The sequence below is a fragment of the Drosophila suzukii genome, chromosome 3 (genome assembly GCF_043229965.1).
Source record: "Drosophila suzukii chromosome 3, CBGP_Dsuzu_IsoJpt1.0, whole genome shotgun sequence".
NCBI classification, from domain to species: domain Eukaryota; kingdom Metazoa; phylum Arthropoda; class Insecta; order Diptera; family Drosophilidae; genus Drosophila; species Drosophila suzukii.
Window position 1 is genome coordinate 75,798,968 of NC_092082.1, and position 17,318 is coordinate 75,816,285.

Below are 17,318 nucleotides of genomic sequence, written 5' to 3' on the forward strand. Positions count from 1 at the left end.
CTGGATTTGGTGGCTTCATTTGGGTAGGTATCTGGGTATCTGCGTATCCTGGCGCACGCACACACACTCACATTCGGCCAGCGACCGACTGGCTGACACACATATACCAAGGCATCCTGCGGCACACGAAGGACGAAGGACGACGGACGAGTAGGAAGCAACAAAAATAACATTGACGATGACAGCAACAGCAACGGTAAAGGCTGGCGAACGATACAAGTGTATCTCCGGCCTGGAACATCGACTTTATCATCGGCTCGGGTCCTTTCGCTTCGTCCTTTTCGTTTTGGGAAACTTGTGGTGTGCTCGTTTCGTGCGAAGGAAAAACTGTGCCGTATGCGCATGTGTGTGTGTGTGAGTCCGTGTATCCGTGTGTGTTAACTTCAACGAATGTATCTTTTAAATGAAAACCTGCAGCAGGACCAAAAAAAAGTGAAGAAATCGAGAAATATCCTTTAACTTTGCCATAGCCCACTTTTGCACTCCTCAAAGTATGCACCACTTTTTTGCAATCACAATTTCCATTTTGGGGCACACGCACACACACACTTGGTCACTAATTAATTGAATTTCCTGTGCTTATTGCGTTTGTGTGTGTGTGTCGCACATTTTCACGTTCACAGAGCCCGTTTTCAACGGATACCGAATTTTGCACAATTGCCGTTCCGCAAATGGCCACGTTAATTGCCTGGATTACACACGTTTTTGCTCAATTTTCCCCCACAATTGGCAAACGCTATTTGAAAATTTTTCACTTTTCCGACTGCTATATGGGTGTGTGTATGGGTTTCCCGTGTATACATATGCACATATATGCGATAGGCACTTTTCCACACAGTCCACTCACTCACACACCCAGAAAACCAGACGCGACGCGCTCCGGATAGAAAACCAACCTTTCTCGTCAGCAGCGTATACAATTCTGCGCGCTGTGGACTCCGACGACTTGCAACTCGGTGGCCCAAAGTGGTTCCGCACGGCCCAAGCTCGTCCTCCCGAGCTTTTCGGAGTGCTGCGGCTGGTGCGGGCTGGACGCTCCGTTCGATTCATCAAAACTGGCGCCAAAACCCATTCACTATGAATGACCCAGTGCGGTGGGGATGATGATGATGATGATGATGGTGGTGGTGAAGGGTGCTAGTGTGTCAGTGCAAGCAAATTTCCTGCGATGCACACGTGGCGTATGAGGAATGTCCGACGGGATCCGTAGCATACTTTCGGGATATGTTTGCTTATGTAGTTTAAGGGTAATCAGGGGCTTAGGAAAACTGATTTAGTTACTTTAAAAAGGTAAGTTTAGTTACTAAATGCACTATCCAATTTTAAGAAAAGGTTACGAATTTCAAATGAGATTAGCAAATATCAGTAAACTAAGACAAAATAGTATTTAGTAAAGACACTATTAAAATATTAAAAAAGATTAAGAATTTGGAATAAAATTATATTCGAATTAAATTAAATCTGAAAAAAGTTTACCAACATAAGAGTTGACTTATGGCATTGTCCTGACTTATAATTAATTCTTTGAACTTTTGCCTTTTTTAGAAATACATACAACATACCTCTTCAACAAAATCTTCTTTTATAAGTACTTACAAAAATACATAAAAATTAAAATATTTTCCGCTTACCTAATATCTTCCTTTTTTCTGCACCATCATCATGAAATTCAAATCCTCTTCAGCGCCAATAACATCGATTGAAAGCTCAAACGATTTTGGTATAAAACGTATCGATAGCCTTATTTGGCACCGATAGTTATGTCACCTGGGTTTATTTTGGTCTGAACTATCTGAACCGGCGTAGATTTTTCCGTCTGCCAACCAAAACTACTGAGAATCCTGTCCAGGATTCGGAAGACACAGGAAGCAGCAGGAAGGAGCATGACGACGGCTGTGCTGGGAGGCGGACTGAGCGGCTTGTCCGCTGGATACTACCTGTTGCGGCGGTTTGGGAAGCCGCTGACCATCTACGAGGCGTCGCCAAGAGTGGGCGGATGGGTGCGGACGGAGAACCGCAAGGACCGAAACTTCATCTTCGAGAGCGGACCGCGCACTATCCGCCCAATTGGCGTTCAAGGTGCCAACACCCTGGAGCTGGTGGAGGAACTGCAACTGGAGGTGACTCCCATCCGACGTAGTCATGTAGCTGCCCGCAACCGGATGTTATATGCCAAGGGACAGCTCTGCATGCTGCCCAACGGCCCCAAAGGACTCTTTGGCGTACTGCCTCCTTTCACCAAGCCGCTTTACAAGGCGCTGTTCCGGGATCTGGTCACCGCGAGCAAGAAGGCCAAGTTGGAAGACGAGAGCATCTACAGCTTTGCAGAGCGGCGGTTCGGCAAGGAGATAGCCGACTACGCCATCAGTCCCATGATATGCGGCATTTGTGCCGGAAATGCCCGCGAGATCAGCGTTCGCTTTCTGATGGAGGGTATCTTCGAAAAGGAGCAAAAGTATGGAGGAGTACTTAAAGGCGCACTCTTAGCCCGCTTCCGAGAAAAGGCAACGGACCCCAAAGAGGGCCTCTTCGCTCAAGGACAGCCAAAGCTGTACGCCCAGGCGCAGCAGGAGAAGTGGGCCATGTACGGCCTGCAAGGCGGACTGGAGAACCTGCCCAAAGCCATGCGAAAGTACTTGGGCGAGCGGGATGTCAACGTGCAGCTGAGCAACGAGTGTCGCAATCTGACATTCAACAGCTCTGGCGTCCGGATGACCATCAAGGATGCCGATGTGCCGGTGGAGCATGTGGTCAGTTCCCTGCCCGCTTATAAACTGGCGCCACTGGTGAAGCAGCAGCATCCCTCGCTGAGCGCCCAGCTACTGGACATTCCGTACGTGGATGTGTTGGTGGTGAACATGCAGTTCCAGGGCAAGCTGCTCAAGCAAGACGGATTCGGACTGCTGGTGCCGCCCGTAGAGAAGCTGCCCATACTGGGTGTGATCTTTGACAGCTGCTGCTTTGAAATGGGCGATAACACCGTGCTCACCGTGATGATGGGTGGCCATTGGTTTAACCAATGGTTCGGTGATCGCCCCAGCCCCAAGCAGATCCTCGACTTGGCCACCAGCCACGTGCAGAAGATTCTGCAGATCCGCGAGGAGCCCAAGTTCAGTCGCGTGCACACGCTTCACAAGTGCATCCCGCAGTACACGGTGGGACATAAGCGACGCGTCGAGGGCATCCGGAACTACATCAAGACTTACAAGCTGCCACTGTCCCTTTGCGGAGCTGCCTATGATGGAGTGGGCATCAACGACGTCATCCTGTCCGCCCGGCGACAGGTGGAGGCCATGCCGTTGTCCTAAATCAACCATTCCCCTTCAGCACACCCTCTTTTCCATTAGTGATTCTGTTGTATTTGCTTAAGCTGGTTTTGTGAGTAGTAAAGTAGGTCCTTTGTACATAGAATTGGGTTCTCATTCCTCTGGGTTTACTTGCCGTGGCCTCCCATGCACGGCGGACTCTTCTCCGGCTCCTGTTCCGGCTCCCACTGCTTGGGCGTCTTGGCCTCGATGGACAGGGCGTGCATGAACTCGAATCCGGCTGCCTTCAGGGCATTCTTCACCGTATCATTCACAAGTCGATGGCGCTGGTGGGAAAAAAGATCAGTAAATACCCAAGAAGTCTAAGGTTCTATAGCCCACCTTGATTAGGGTCAGATCGTTGAACTTTTCGGAGACGATGAAGACTCGGAAGTGGGACTCTGAACGCTTGGGCACGTTGTGCTGGGGCGATTCGTTGATGACCTCCAGGAACACCGGCTTCAGCTCCGTGGTCAATGCCTTCCGCATGGCGAACTCGATGGGCGGATACTGACCCGCCTGCTGTGACATGGTGGCTTTGGGGAGGATCTGTCCCAAGCTGCTGATCGTGGGCGTCAGTTGAGTCAGGTTTTGGGAGAAAGCTCCAGCGAATCGTCGTAGAGTTAGATTTAACATGATTCCAGTATGCTTCTCGCACAGCTGTTCACAATTACATAAACAACTGGCAGCCAGGGCTGTCGAGTGTGGGAGAATAATCGACTTATCGATAGCGATTGTAACTATTTAAAAATAGCTTTCTTAACGGTTTATCTTTTTCATGGACTTGGAAAGAAATTTAAGCAATAATTTAATGTTATATTCCATACATTTTAACTTCAATTAGTTCTGAGACTTTATCCTTTAACACTAAAATCAATACAAAGATTATTAAAAACATAAATGCGTTTTAAATAAAAAACAATTGAATTTATGCAGCAAAGAAAAAATATATTTATAATAGCTAATTAAGTACGGTAATTAATAATCAAGCGCCATATAAAAATGTAACGGCCCAATTTTAATAAAAATAAAATTGTAATGTACAATACAGAGCTATCTCCGTAAAAAAGTATTGGCTGTTATGGGCTAAAATAATTTTATTGGGCCAGAATCAACAGATAACGCAGAACACGCTCCTACGTCCTATAAACAATCGAGCGAATATCAAGTGTATAAAGTGAATAGAAAAGAGTCTCCTTCACAGCGCTTTCGGGTTCAATAGTCAACCAATTTCTTGAGCTTTGGCGGTGCGGATATGACGACGCGACCTCGATTTGAAGACCCACTGCCGCTATGACTGTAGTCCGCATCCCGGTCTTTGTCACGTCCTCGCATCCTGTCCTGCTGTTGCTGTTGTTGTTGTTGCTGCTGATGCTGTTGCCTGTACCGCTCCCGCTCACGGTTCCGCTCCACGCTGCGGTCCCGCTGCCTCCTCCGCCTGGATTGACTTCTCCGACTTCGAGAACGGCGACGATCGCGACTGCCACTCCTTCGTCGACTATGTGATCGTCGCTTCCGATCCACGCGACTCCCGCTCCTGGAGCGTGAGCGCTGCCTCCTATTGTACTTGGGACTGGGCGTCCTTGTCCGACGCCTCCGTTCCGTTCGACTGTTGCTCCGCCTGCTGTGCTGTGTGTCCGGCGGAGGAGTCCGCCTGCGACTGTGCGATCTGCTGCGACTGCGACGCGACGAGGTCTTTGCCAGCTGACTCTCCGAGGCCACCGATTCCGCCTCGCTGCCCGAGAGCTTGCCGCTCGAGGGCGTGCCATATTTGTGCCGCAGCTCACGACGCCTGTGAATATGTAGATGTGAGAGGACCGCCAGAGCCAACCACATCGAGATACCCACCTCCTCCGCAGCTTCAGCGCCAGCTCACGCATCTCGTCTTCGCGCTCCTGCTGTTGCAGTCGCTCCCGCTCGGTCTTTTCGATTTCCGCACGTTTGTCAGCTTTATCTGCAAGATAATCCGGTTTTAGTACTCAACTCCAAGGGGTTTCAGAAGGCGCTTGGTGAACATCACACTACACTCCGGTTGGCTTACATTGCCTGTTCAAGAGGTTCTGCATCTTGCGCTTAAGCCGTTCGCGCAGATTGGGTCGTCCGCCACCAGAACTCGGATGTCCAGAGCCCTGTAAAAGCTTACACTAATTTAGCAAGTGTCAGGATGATATTGAGGTTTTTAAGGGAGCAGGGGCGGGCAGTCGAAAGTGTGGTGGGCAGTGGGGATTCGTCAGTGTGTCCATGCTCAGCTGTCAGATAAGGACTTCTGCTTTCTAACAATGGGGAAAAAGCTAGCTTCGAGAACCGAAGCTTTCAATACCCTTGCAGACAAATCATTTTTATGGATGCTACCAAGGGTTTTGCGTTAATGAGTACTATAAAAGCTATTACAGAACTATTGTATGATACGGTTAGTACAGTTATCTGAGAATACTTATGATGAGCAAAAGATGGTACGAGCCATACAACTGGAAATTTGATAACAATTGTTGAAAACCTTGGATTCTATGGGAACTAGACATAATTCTGTTTACGGAACACCTTTGCATAGCAACAGAATAAAGAAAAAGCTGACAAACAGGACATCGCATCGTCTTTTAAACATAATAGGGTGGTAAATGCATCCTTGATTGCATCGCTATCAACATTGCATTGCAACGATTGCTGCAGTGGCATTAGGAGGGGACACAAAACAATGCATCAACAAGGGGACATGCAGGGATGGTCACTAGTCGGGGTTGGAACGAGAACACGGTGCTGCCTGCTTGGGTCCGAATGTTGCTCATTGGTTTGGATGGCGGATTGCGGGAGGCTGAGACGTGAATTTTGTGGTGTACTCCAGTTGGGTGGGGCATGAGACATTTGGCTTTGCTTACTGACTTTGGTTTCGGTAGCAGAACTATATTTGCCTGTTTGATTACCCGTGCTGCTCGATGACGACATGGTCGGCTGGAGGGCATGGGAACGCTCGGACCTGCAAGAGATACCAGAATTAGTCAAAGATTACGAATGGAAGCATAGGGGCCCTAGTCTTTGGCTGTTCTACTTTACCACTCTCTGCAGCACACAAACTTACGCAGTCTCCACTTCCATATCATCGGAATCGTCTGCTCGCTTTCCCAACTGCGGCGGTTGCGGCTCCTCGTTGTCGCTGACTTCGCTGTTTTCCGCTCCCGACGAGGATGAGGACGAGGTGTCGTTGGCTCTTTTCCGGCCGTAATAGCGTTTCAGTGGCGGTGGTGGTGGCTCCACCACTTGCGGTTGCACAGCAGCAGGAGCGGCAGCAGTCCCGGATTGGTTTAGATTGAGCACTCTTGCCGGCAGGGGATAGCTGATCATGGGTGGCGTGGCTTTGGCCTGCGGCTGCTGCTGCTGCTGGAGCAGTTTTACCGCCGTCAAAGTGGATGTGGTTGTAGTGGTGGTGGTGCTCAGACAATAGCCATCCACTGTCGCCGCTGGCGGAGGTGTGGTCTTCTTCTTGACGCGACTCTTTCGACTGGAGTGGGAACGGGAGCGGCTTCGTCGCCTGTACGAGCTGCCGCTGGAACTGCGCGAGGAATAGGAGTAGCGCTTCCTAGACCGCTTGTAGCTGGGACTACGCGTCTTGTACCGTTTCCACGAGCCAGAGCGCGAGCGTGTTCGGGACCTAGACCTTGATCTGGACCTGGACCGCGATCTGGATCTGGACCTGGATCTTGATCTGGAGTAGTACCTACGACGGCGGCGAGAGCGCGTCCTGCTCCTTCTGTGATAGCTACGACTGCGGCGACTTCTTCGCCGACTGCCACTGCGACTCCTCGAGGCAGAGCCACTCCTGGAACGTGAGCGGGAGTGCGAACGGGAACGGCGTCTGCTGCGCTTGGCCGATTCATTCATCACCTTCAACTTGTCCAAGTTGTCTTTCACCTTTTGGGCATAGGAAACCGAGGACGCTGCTGCGGCGGCTGCAATGGCTGCTCCGCTGCTGGCATTAATGCACGACTCACCCAGGGTCAAGCCCGGCTTCGTCAGGCTGATGGTGATCTTGGAGTGGGGCTGCATCTCGTCCTCGCCGCCAAATGAGGTAATGTACGTGATCTTCTCGGGTCCCGCCTCGGCCGGCGAGGGCGAACGTGAGTCGCTGTCCTCCTCCTTTTCCTTGTCGCCTCCCTTTCCACCGCCCTTTTTGTCCTTATCCTCCTTTGCCGCATAGCTTGGTGGACTGAATGGTCTGTTGGCAATCCTGCGCTCCTTTTGGGCCCGTCGCTCTCGTCTTGACTTGCGCCCACTCAGCAGCATCTTCTCCTGCTCCTCCTCGCGAGCAATGCGCAAGGCATCCGCCTCGTCCGCATCCTTGGTTAGGTGTGAGAAGAAGTCGTTGCTCTTCATGCCGTAGTTTCGTCCGCAGGCATTAAGCTCGTGGGCTTGCGAGGTATCCAACTTGCCGATGTCAATGGACACGTCCATGTCGATGTCCGAATCGGATTCGTCGCTGCCCTCCGCCTTTTCGCCCTTGGCCGCCACGGAAGCTCCTCCACTGGCTGCCGAACTGGCCGCTCCAAAAGGCTGCGGCCCAATGGTGGCTACATCGCCAGCATCGTCGTAGGAGTACCCAATGGTGGCTCCACCCGTTTTCTGCTTCTTCTTGGCCAGATTCCGCTCTGCCTCCAGCTGGGCATTGGCCCCGAACTGCTCCTCCAGGTAGAGCTGGTGCAGGAACTTGTCCTCGCTGACGTTGAGGAAGTCGTTTTGCGCCAGGATGCGATACCGCTCGTAGTTCAGCTGCCGCTCCTCGGCGGTCATCTCGGAGTCCACCTCACCGCCCTCGGCGCCTGTTTTGGTCACGGGGGGAATATGATCCAGATGAGCACGCACATCGAAGCGGTCGATTAGGTTGTCCTGCTGACCCTGCCAAGGCACACTGCAAAGAAGACGAAGAACTTAGTAAAGAACTCACCACAGGCACAAAAACAAGAGTAGAGGGTTTTAGGCTCCAACTGAATATCACTTGCATGATGGCGGCTCCATCGCCGGCGGCGGCCACCGCGGGGTCCAAGTATATCTTGCTCCGCCGGCCGTGCAGCTGCAGAAACTGGGTGGGATCCGCCTGGATCTTGTCGTAGAAGTACTGCCGCCGCTCCGCCCGCTTGCGGTAGTCGACGATCAGGCCGCGGATCTTGCGCTCCTGCTTTCTCGCCTCGTGCCACATCCTGTCTTGTGAATCCTGCGAACGCCGGCTGGCAAATGAGTTGGCTTCACCCGAAAAAGGACATCAGCACGCCCGGCAAAAAAATTCTCCTTTGTCTAGAGTGACCAGTTCGATTTTAAAACGTGGGAAAAATACTTTTAATACCAACTTTTTTTGTCATCGATGTTTTCAAAGCATTGGTAATCGATGTTTGGCATGTCATCTCTGCGGTTAGATAATTTTATTCAAGACTCGAACCGATTTTTCGATAATTTGCTAGGACTCGAACCATTTATCTACTTCCAGAAAAAGCCCGCGTAAATTTAAAAATAAAAGGAATAGAATATTGTCAGAATTTTATGGGAGCTTTTTGAAACCACTGGTTAATTTCCACTGGTTAAATTTCGATAAGAAAAAATCTACACAGAAAATCGCTCTAGCAACTATTTAAAAAGTTTATAATCATGAGAAATACTTAGATCTAAAAAATGCATTTTAAATGCAATTTAAAATTCAATCGCAGTAACAGCAGACCCTTTATTCAAAGCGAAATTTCAGTTTGTCGAGCTGAGGCCAACATTATTTCAGTTCGTAAAACTTATTCATACGGCAAACACACACTTTCGCATAAGTAACAAATATAATTTTCGTTTTTACGGTTTTTAACAATTTATAAACCGCATTTTTTAAACAAGGCACAAGCAATTCTTTATAAAAAAAACTGATTAATTTCTATAAGATCCATGCATTTAATGTTCTTTTACTAATTTTAAAAATTGATTCTTAAAAAAATTTTGGAAAATAAAGGACGGTAATTCGGGTATTGAGAGCTCGAGGATAATGTGAACGTTCGGGGATGTAAATGCCACCAAAAGAGTTTCATAGATTTCATGAGGTTTTTTGGGAGCGCTTTTGCGATTTTTACCCGCATAAGCAGTTGTCAGAAATCGGAGGATGCCGATGGGTTGAGATGTCCCAACCCCACCACATTCCAGTACTGTGTGGTAAGTAATCTATTATTCGCCGTACTCAGAAGAAGTTCTAGAAATGGATGCTCGTCACAAAAAAGGGTGCGAAAGTGTGGTACGCCTAGGAAATGTTGCCCCAGACCGAGCCGTGCTGCCTTAAAATTCAAAAAATGTAGACAAACTGAAGGCAAGCGCTCGATTTAGGCCGCGTTGTTTCCAAAACAATAAAGATATGGATTCAATCAAACGCGAACGGAGCTTTTCCAAACCCAAGTCGAGTGGTTTCAAGGGGCCCTTGGAGCCATTCGGCTTGGGTTTTGTACGGTACGGGTCCCATCGACTTGGTTTTGATTTAATCTATTATCTTTGTTGTTCTGCAAGCATCGCGGCTCAGATCGTGCGCTTGCCTTCGGTTTGTCTATATTTTTTGAACTTATAGGCAGCTAGGCTCGGTCTGGGAGCAACTTTTTCTAAGCTTTTTCTACTTCAGCTTCCTTTTTGCGAGTAGCATGCATTTCTACAAGTTATTTTGGGTCCTGTCGATTACTTACCACAGAGTACTCGAGTCGGTGGCGTTCGCACATTGTGAGCCATCAACATCTTCCATTTTCCGTCAACTGCTTATTCGGGTAAAAATCGCGAAAGCGTCCCCAATTAGACCTCAGGAAATTTATAAAACCCTTTTGGTGGCATTAGCATCCCCGAAGGTTCTCGTCATCCTTACCCTGTCAAACACGGACTTACCGTCCTTACCTACATTTTTATATATTAAAATGGGGAAAAGGGAACGTAAAAGTACAACAAATTGTGTAGAATCTTATCTAGTATTTTTATAAAGAATTGTGCCTTGTTTAAAAAAGAAAGAACGAAAAATTTATTTGCTACTCATGCGAAAGTGTGTGTTTGCCTTATGAATAAGGTTTACAAACTGAAGGGATGTTGGCCACAACTGGACCAACAGAAATTTCGCTTTGAAGGGTCTTCTTTTAATGTAAGTGAATTTTAAATTAAACTACTTGAAATGCGTTGTTGTAGTCTCAGTTTAACAAACTTTTAAAATCATACACATAATTGTACACTGTAGCTAAAGCACATTACAGCTTGTTGATAAACTCTTTGGCTTGCTTACTAATTTTAATACATAGTTGGCTTTATATAAAATTAAAAAACAATAAAATTATATCCAAAGCAGAGCTCAAAAAGAATACCCTCCATGCGAACCATTTTTGAACCGGCGTACGTTATTTCTGGTCGACGCTGGCAACGCCGTGGAGCCTGCGCCTTTGGTCGGTGGTGGAAACAACAAAAGGACAATAAATAACAAGCCAAACTGGAATGGGCCACAACACAACAATTGTCGCTCGCCGCCTTTTGCGGCATCGATTTTGAAGGAGAATCCACACATCCACATCCACAGGCACAGCTAAAGCGGAAGGACACCCACGGGGATTTGCGATTGCAGGGACCAAGGAGCAGCGGAGGGAAAGCGAAGGCAGAACGAGTCCAGCTCGTTTTCCGGATCCAGTTTTGATGTCCTCAGACAGACGATACTACTTCGGAGCGGATCTGGAGGACAATGGGGACACCGCCATCTGCAAGAACAACGCCAACAACAACGAGCCGGAAGTGGACAAGGACGACCAAGACCCGGACGACTCGGAGTTCCTGCAGGATGTGCCCTACTCCTCGAGCAGCATCGACCGCAGCTCGGTGGGCTCCATTCCATGGGCGGACGACGCCATCAAGAAGAACCTGCTGGACTGGGAGCGGGTGGAGCGGCTTATGAGCGGGGAGGATCCCCTGGCGGAGCTCCAGGAGCCAGAGTTGCGCAACGAAATCGCCGACTGGCACCGCAAGTTCCCCAGCCTGCTGGGCCGGAGGACTCGTCCGTTGCGGCACCATAGCTTTGATAGCCAGACACGGGAGGACATCGACTCGATTTCAAATCTCAGCCTGAACTCCCTGGACGACGAGGATGACGACGAGGAGGCGGAGGATGGCTTTCTCACGCCCAAAGCGGAGGAGCCGCAGCAGCCGCATCACCGTCCCTACTTACGTCCGAGCCAAAAGAAGTTGGTGGATCTACTGGACAGGGATCTGCGGGTCACCTCCGTCTCGGTGAAGCTTCTCAAGCGCCAACGAAGCCAGCAGTACCAGCCGCAGCTGCCCATTTCGGCCACCACCCAATCCTCGGCCCGCCTGCGCATGCCGCCCATCCTGAACGTGCTGGACACCAACAGACGCTTCCGGGGATTGCTCAACAACCGAAGCTTCGTCCAGCTCACCCAAGTGCAGCAGAAAGAGCAGCTGCAGCATCAGAACCAAGCCAAGTCTGCCGTGTTACCACACCAGGGCCATCGAGCGTCCGCCTGGCACATGCCCATGGCCGCCAATCGCTTCTTCAACAACAAGAACGCTGTGGTGCTGCCCTCGCTGAACCTGGGCAGGCACAGCAGAGACCTGCTGGCCACCACCACGGCCACTTCAAGCCAGAGCAACTCAAGCGGCGGCGGCGGGCACAACAGTCACGGCCACAGCAACAGTTCCTCCAACCGGTCCACGCTGCATCCGTTCGGAGCGACGAGCGTTTCCAGCAACACCCCATCGACAGGACGGTCCATCTCGGCGGCAGTGCATCATCCGCGATCCGAATTCGCTCCCAGCAGCGCCTTCTACATACCCTACAGTGCCTCGAAATTCAAAGCCTTTAAGTAACCTCAAACAATAAAACTGAACTCAAAAGATTTTTGGTCTTACAATTATTCCGTGAGGCTTAGAAACACTGTTCTGGAATTATACAATTAGATTACTTCTGCTTTTATCCTTTTCCGTTTTAAATTTGAAAGGCCTGTTTTAAAACAGTCGGTAAAATCTTAATTTTTTATATTCATTCTTTGACCAAAACAAAATTGCATAGAAAAATAACACATCATATTTTGTTTTTACGAATTAAAATTCTTACAAGACCCATGTTCTCTTTCATATCGACATATTCTATTAGAGTCCCATGTTATCCAGGCGCAGGCGTCCATCGTGTTCGGTGAGGTAGAGGGTGTCGGCTAAGCACTGCTCCGTGATCAGCTCCTCTACGCGGTCGTGCATCTGGAAAGGATGGTTTAGTAAGTGTTAAGATTTCTGGGAACGAGCTGCGATTGCTTACCCCCTTGGCTTTTTGTTCGCTTAGAACCTCGGGATACTTAAAAGCGGGTCCAAAGTTCACGCTCACCGTGGCACTCTTGTGGATCGAAATGGCCGGAAAATAGCTTCCGGCGTATATATCCTCGAATGCAACGCCCTGCGACTGGCCGTTCTTGAAGAACTCAATGCGACTGCCCTGCAGAATGTGCAGATTCTTGAGCGTCTCTGTGATCTTGTCCTTGTCCTCGTAGTACAGATGCGACTTGAACTTGACCAGGGGCTGTTGGATAATGAATAGAGCGCAACAGGATTGCCAATTAGGAAGGGTCGATTTGTAAAGATGCAGTAATATGCTGATGGAGGGGCAAGATATAATATTGGCTAATTATCCACCTTTATCTTTTTACAATAAAAAACCAGAGACTTGATTGAAAAAGAAAGGGTTTTATACCCATTCAAATTAAATATGCAAAATTAATGTGCAATAATCAAGAAATGGTAAATCATTATTATGAAAGATATGATCAAAGCATACCCTTGCATATTAAATATGCAAAATTAATGTGCAATAAACAAGAAATGGTAATTCATTATTATGATAGATATTATCAAAACATACCCGATCTTTGAATGTGTTGGGCAGATAGTCGAGCGCCGTCTCCTCTGGCAGTTCTATCAGAAAACCCAGGGTGTCGCCCTCTACATAGGCCTCACTGTAGTGCTTGCCATGGCTCTCGGTGAACTTTGTGCCCTTGCGAGATCTCCAGGAGTAACCAAATTTGTCGTAACCCAGGGGAGCCTGAAGGTTGCCGTACTCCCTGCCCCAACCCAGTCGCGTGGCAGCGCCCTCGGGCATTTCCTCTATGGTGATCTCGTAGTACCAGCATCCTCGGTTCACAGCTGGACAGGAAGATCTTATTAACAGGGTTTCTTTTACTTTATATAAGCGGATTACTTACAGTGCGTGGCCCGGACCATGCAGTAACCCCTTTCTCCCGTTACAGCCAGCCGATCCTCGCTGATCTTTAGCTGTGGTGCCCGATCGTGCAGGGCCAGCAGCACAGAATGGGGCACCAGGGTGCGGTACAGCCAGCCGGGAATGGGTTTGCCAGCCCAGTCGGAGCTCTCGTCGAACTCCTGGCGAAACGGAGCATGTGGATCTGGCTCGGCGAGTATATAGCGATATCCGTCTTTATTGAAGGGGTGCTCCAGGGGATAGCCATGTGGTGGCAGCTTCACATTTGCCGTGATATCGGAACTGGGTCGACCCTTCTTGCCCGTGGGTCCTGAATCCGTGCCGGGGAATTTCCTTTTCTGTCGATTGTTTTTGGACAGGGCAGCTGATAAAAAGAGGGCGGGACATTAGTAATATTTCGAGGAAACAAAAATATCTTTTCTAAAAAAAAGGAACTTATAATTACTATTTGAATGTACTTCGAAGGTATCTATTTTGATGATAGTTTGGGATTTACAAGGCTAATTGAACATTATTAGACTATTATTTATAAGTATCTTTGAAGGCGTATCTGGAATATTTCCACATGACAAAGAATTCCCGATATTGCCCTTAATCGGCGCCTGTTTTTCTGTTAGGAAACGTTTAAAGGTCACTTTTAGTTCTTCCGGAAAGGGGGTCTTTGATAAAGAAGGGCCTACAAGCAAGCACAAATCTATAATATACATAGGTATGTCCATGTAAAATCGCCTGCGTGGATTAAGTAGGTGACTGGGCAAAGTTCGAGGTGGTGGCGTTGGTGTTCCCGGGCTTACACTCCTCGTCCGGAAAAGATGACGCCATGGCAGGAAGAAGCAGGAGTAGGTCACAGTGGAACTGGAGGAGCAGGGACTTCCAATTGCGTAGTGCTCAAAATCAAATCAAAATCAATTCCCCTGAAAGAGCACCGCAAACACACGCACACACTCGCAAGTGTGCTCCAAGCGTAACTATTTGTTTGTAATGAATGAGCCAAGTTGAGCGCTTCTGCCAGCCCCACCCCACTCCGCCCCGCCCACAATTTGACTACGTGGGGCTGCCAGCTGCGCTCTCCCGCTCTCTCCGCACGCTCTTTCTGTGGCTCTGCATGTGTGTGTGTGTGTGTGTGCAAATCAGAAACTGCGATCCACTTTGCGATTTCCTTTCCAGTTGTTGTTACCTAGCTTTGCCAAACACTGGCGAATGAGCGTGCAAAAGGGAGCGACAGAGTGTGCTTGTTTTGTTTGCGGAGTGTGCAAAGCGGACGCCGCGATAAATGGGGGAGCAAATAGGAAGCAAACGAAATACTGTGCCAAAATCAGCTGACCGGCCAGAGTTGCCAATTTGGCCGCCACAAGTTAATTCCTTTGGCTTTTTTAACCGATTTAATAGCGGTCAAGATAATAGCGCTGATTTCCCCAGTCCAACTTTCAAGGTTCAAGGATGTCTGATCTTGTGTATTGTACAAATTTTAAATCAAACTTAACTCACTTAAATGGACTAATTTCTCAGTTTTGAAATAAACCAATTACCTACTAGAACCTATAACCCTTTTAAAGCTATTACTACCGATTGTCGAACCCCCGCGCAACTCACCTTGAGTATATCCATCGTCGGTGAGTCGCAGGGCGCCGCTCTTGCTCATGCTCTCATAGTTGGGCTTAATGATCCGCAGATCCTGGTGGAAGAGTCCGTACATGGAGCCGTGCTCCGAGTGCTCCTCGTAGGTGAACAGGGTGTGCACATCCTTGACCAGGGAACGCTGGACGGTGCTGTACCACGATTGGGTGAGCCGGCGCGGCATGGTAGTCATGGCCTCCCAGTACTGTTCGATGTACGGGATGATCTCCTTGTCCTTGCTGAACTGGATCTGGCGACGTCCTTCCCGGGCAGCCGCCTGCTGCATGTTGGCAATGGCGCAGTGGCACATCTGGGATATGGCTAAGAAACATCATTAGCAGGAGAGTTAGGATTAGCAGATCCCGCCACTTACTAGCCTGACTCTTGCGGAAGCTCTCCAGTCCGCTGGCGGAGCAGTTCTTGCAGACGAAAACATAGTTGGTGATGAATGGCAGTAGTTTGCCCTTGCCCAGTTGGTAGGAAACGCAGGTCTCGTGCACCCAGCGCGCACAGGTGGCACACAGCAACTCCACAATGTTCAGGTTGCGCTCCTTCCCGCTAAAAACAATCTTATCAATGGGGTCGGCCAAACAAAGCCCGTCCGAAGACCTTACCAGTAGCAAACGCCGGCAGCGGCTCGCGATTCCTGGGATTTCTCCTCGTCCGCATTGAAGTTCACCTCGGAGCTGGACTCCGTGGGCGAGCTGGTCTCCATTTGGATGTCCTCCATGGCAGTGATACACTTTTTCAGTCAGAAAACAGCATGTAAACAAATTGTCGGACAAAAATGAGTACGGAAGAAGTAGAGTGAAAATATGGCGTTAGGTTGATTTTTGGTATATTTTAAAGAGTAGAAATGGTATTTTCTTGTCGCACAACCGCTTTAAATCGCTGTTGCGTTGCAATTTTAAGCGGATTCTTGTTCACACAGAGAATCGCTGAGGCAAAAACTGATGGTCGGCATACAAATTTAGTTTTGGATTACAAAGCAATTTCAACGCTAGCATGTGAAATTCAGCAAAAATTTAATAGGAACTATTTTAACTGACTGAAAAAATGTAAAAACATTGGTAGAACTTCTGTCTCTTTCAATCATTCGTAGCTCTTATAAAAAGAATTAGCTAAAGTCGTTGTCTGTCTGAACAGGGTAATAGAGCTGCAAAAAAATCGATGGAACCATCGATAGTATCGAAATATTCTCACTTTGATTTAAATGTTTCACGCAATGAACCAACTCCAAAATACATTGTGTTGAAATAAAAGTTAGGTCAACTTTATTTTGCATATTTAAATTTGAATATTAAGAATCTTTATATTAAATTAGAAACTTTATTTCCACTTCACAGCTTTGCCAAGTCCCCTATCTCAGTCAATTTGAACTGTAACGTATTTTAATTGCATTTTAATAATAAAACGTATTTAAATTGCAATTAATAACGAAACCTAATTGCATTTTAATAATAAAACGTATTTAAATTGAATTCTAATTATACAAATGAAACGTATTTAATAACGAAACGTAATTAAAATGCATAATGAAATAAAAACAAATCGTAATTAAAATGCATTTGAATTACGAAACGTAATTAAACGTTAGTAATGAATCGTAATTAAATTGCATTTTAATAACGAAACGTAATTAAATTGAATAACGAAACGTAATTAATAACGAAACGTAATTAAAATGCATTTGAATAATTAAACGTATATAAATTGCATTTGAATAACGAAACGTAATTAAAATGCATTTGAATAACAAAACGTAATTAAATTGCATTTGAATAACGAAACGTAATTAATTAATTAAAACGTAATTAAATTGAATTTCAATAATAAAACGTAATTAAACTTCACTTTAATAATGAAACGTAATTAAATGCATTTAAATAACGAAACGTAATTAAAATGCATTTTCATAACGAAACGTAATTAAATTGCATTTGCATTATGAAACGTAATTAAAATGCATTTAAATAACGAAACATAATTAAAATGCATTTGAATAACGAAACGTAATTAAAATGCATTTGAATAACGAAACGTAAATAAAATGCATTTGAATAAGAAACGTAATTAAAATGCATTTAAATAATGAAACGTAATTAAAATGCATTTAAATAACGAAACATAATTAAAATGCATTTGAA

General features: G+C 47.3%; 5 protein-coding genes across 8 annotated transcripts; 2 read left to right on the forward strand and 3 right to left on the reverse strand.

The window, feature by feature from the left end:
- Window positions 1–1,758: 1,758 nt before the first annotated feature.
- Window positions 1,759–3,411, forward strand: Ppox (protoporphyrinogen oxidase). Its single transcript, XM_017076623.4, has one exon. It carries the CDS (start codon window positions 1,884–1,886, stop codon window positions 3,306–3,308), a length of 1,425 nt encoding a protein of 474 aa, XP_016932112.4. The 5' UTR covers window positions 1,759–1,883; the 3' UTR covers window positions 3,309–3,411.
- On the reverse strand, window positions 3,337–3,980 carry LOC118877847 (bolA-like protein DDB_G0274169). Its single transcript, XM_036818107.3, has 2 exons — window positions 3,648–3,980; window positions 3,337–3,592 (listed from the first exon to the last, which is right to left on the reverse strand). Exons 1-2 carry the CDS (start codon window positions 3,939–3,941, stop codon window positions 3,434–3,436), a joined length of 453 nt encoding a protein of 150 aa, XP_036674002.2. The 5' UTR covers window positions 3,942–3,980; the 3' UTR covers window positions 3,337–3,433.
- A 252-nt stretch (window positions 3,981–4,232) lies between these two features.
- Window positions 4,233–8,610, reverse strand: LOC108011524 (CLK4-associating serine/arginine rich protein). Of its 3 annotated transcripts, none has more exons than XM_065865560.2 (6): window positions 8,297–8,609; window positions 6,382–8,205; window positions 6,186–6,279; window positions 5,347–5,434; window positions 5,154–5,259; window positions 4,233–5,097 (listed from the first exon to the last, which is right to left on the reverse strand). In XM_065865560.2, the coding sequence occupies exons 1-6, from the start codon at window positions 8,491–8,493 to the stop codon at window positions 4,521–4,523; spliced, it is 2,886 nt and encodes a 961-aa protein (XP_065721632.2). In that variant the 5' UTR covers window positions 8,494–8,609; the 3' UTR covers window positions 4,233–4,520. The 3 variants fall into 3 exon arrangements, 1 of the variants encoding a protein (XP_065721632.2); XR_011604449.1 differs by having other exon boundaries at window positions 4,957–5,097; window positions 6,227–6,279; window positions 8,297–8,610; XR_011604448.1 differs by having other exon boundaries at window positions 4,957–5,097; window positions 6,182–6,279.
- A 513-nt stretch (window positions 8,611–9,123) lies between these two features.
- LOC108011536 (uncharacterized) lies at window positions 9,124–12,186 on the forward strand. Its single transcript, XM_065865918.2, has 2 exons — window positions 9,124–10,431; window positions 10,633–12,186. Exon 2 carries the CDS (start codon window positions 10,971–10,973, stop codon window positions 12,153–12,155), a length of 1,185 nt encoding a protein of 394 aa, XP_065721990.1. The 5' UTR covers window positions 9,124–10,431; window positions 10,633–10,970; the 3' UTR covers window positions 12,156–12,186.
- A 120-nt stretch (window positions 12,187–12,306) lies between these two features.
- On the reverse strand, window positions 12,307–15,967 carry ash2 (Set1/Ash2 histone methyltransferase complex subunit ash2). Of its 2 annotated transcripts, XM_065865915.2 has the most exons (7): window positions 15,786–15,967; window positions 15,545–15,729; window positions 15,148–15,492; window positions 13,538–13,918; window positions 13,198–13,478; window positions 12,601–12,858; window positions 12,307–12,542 (listed from the first exon to the last, which is right to left on the reverse strand). In XM_065865915.2, the coding sequence occupies exons 1-7, from the start codon at window positions 15,899–15,901 to the stop codon at window positions 12,438–12,440; spliced, it is 1,671 nt and encodes a 556-aa protein (XP_065721987.1). In that variant the 5' UTR covers window positions 15,902–15,967; the 3' UTR covers window positions 12,307–12,437. The 2 variants fall into 2 exon arrangements, with proteins under 2 accessions (XP_065721987.1, XP_065721988.1); XM_065865916.2 differs by lacking the exons at window positions 15,148–15,492; window positions 15,545–15,729; window positions 15,786–15,967 and adding an exon at window positions 14,349–14,534.
- Between the last annotated feature and the right edge of the window lie 1,351 nt (window positions 15,968–17,318).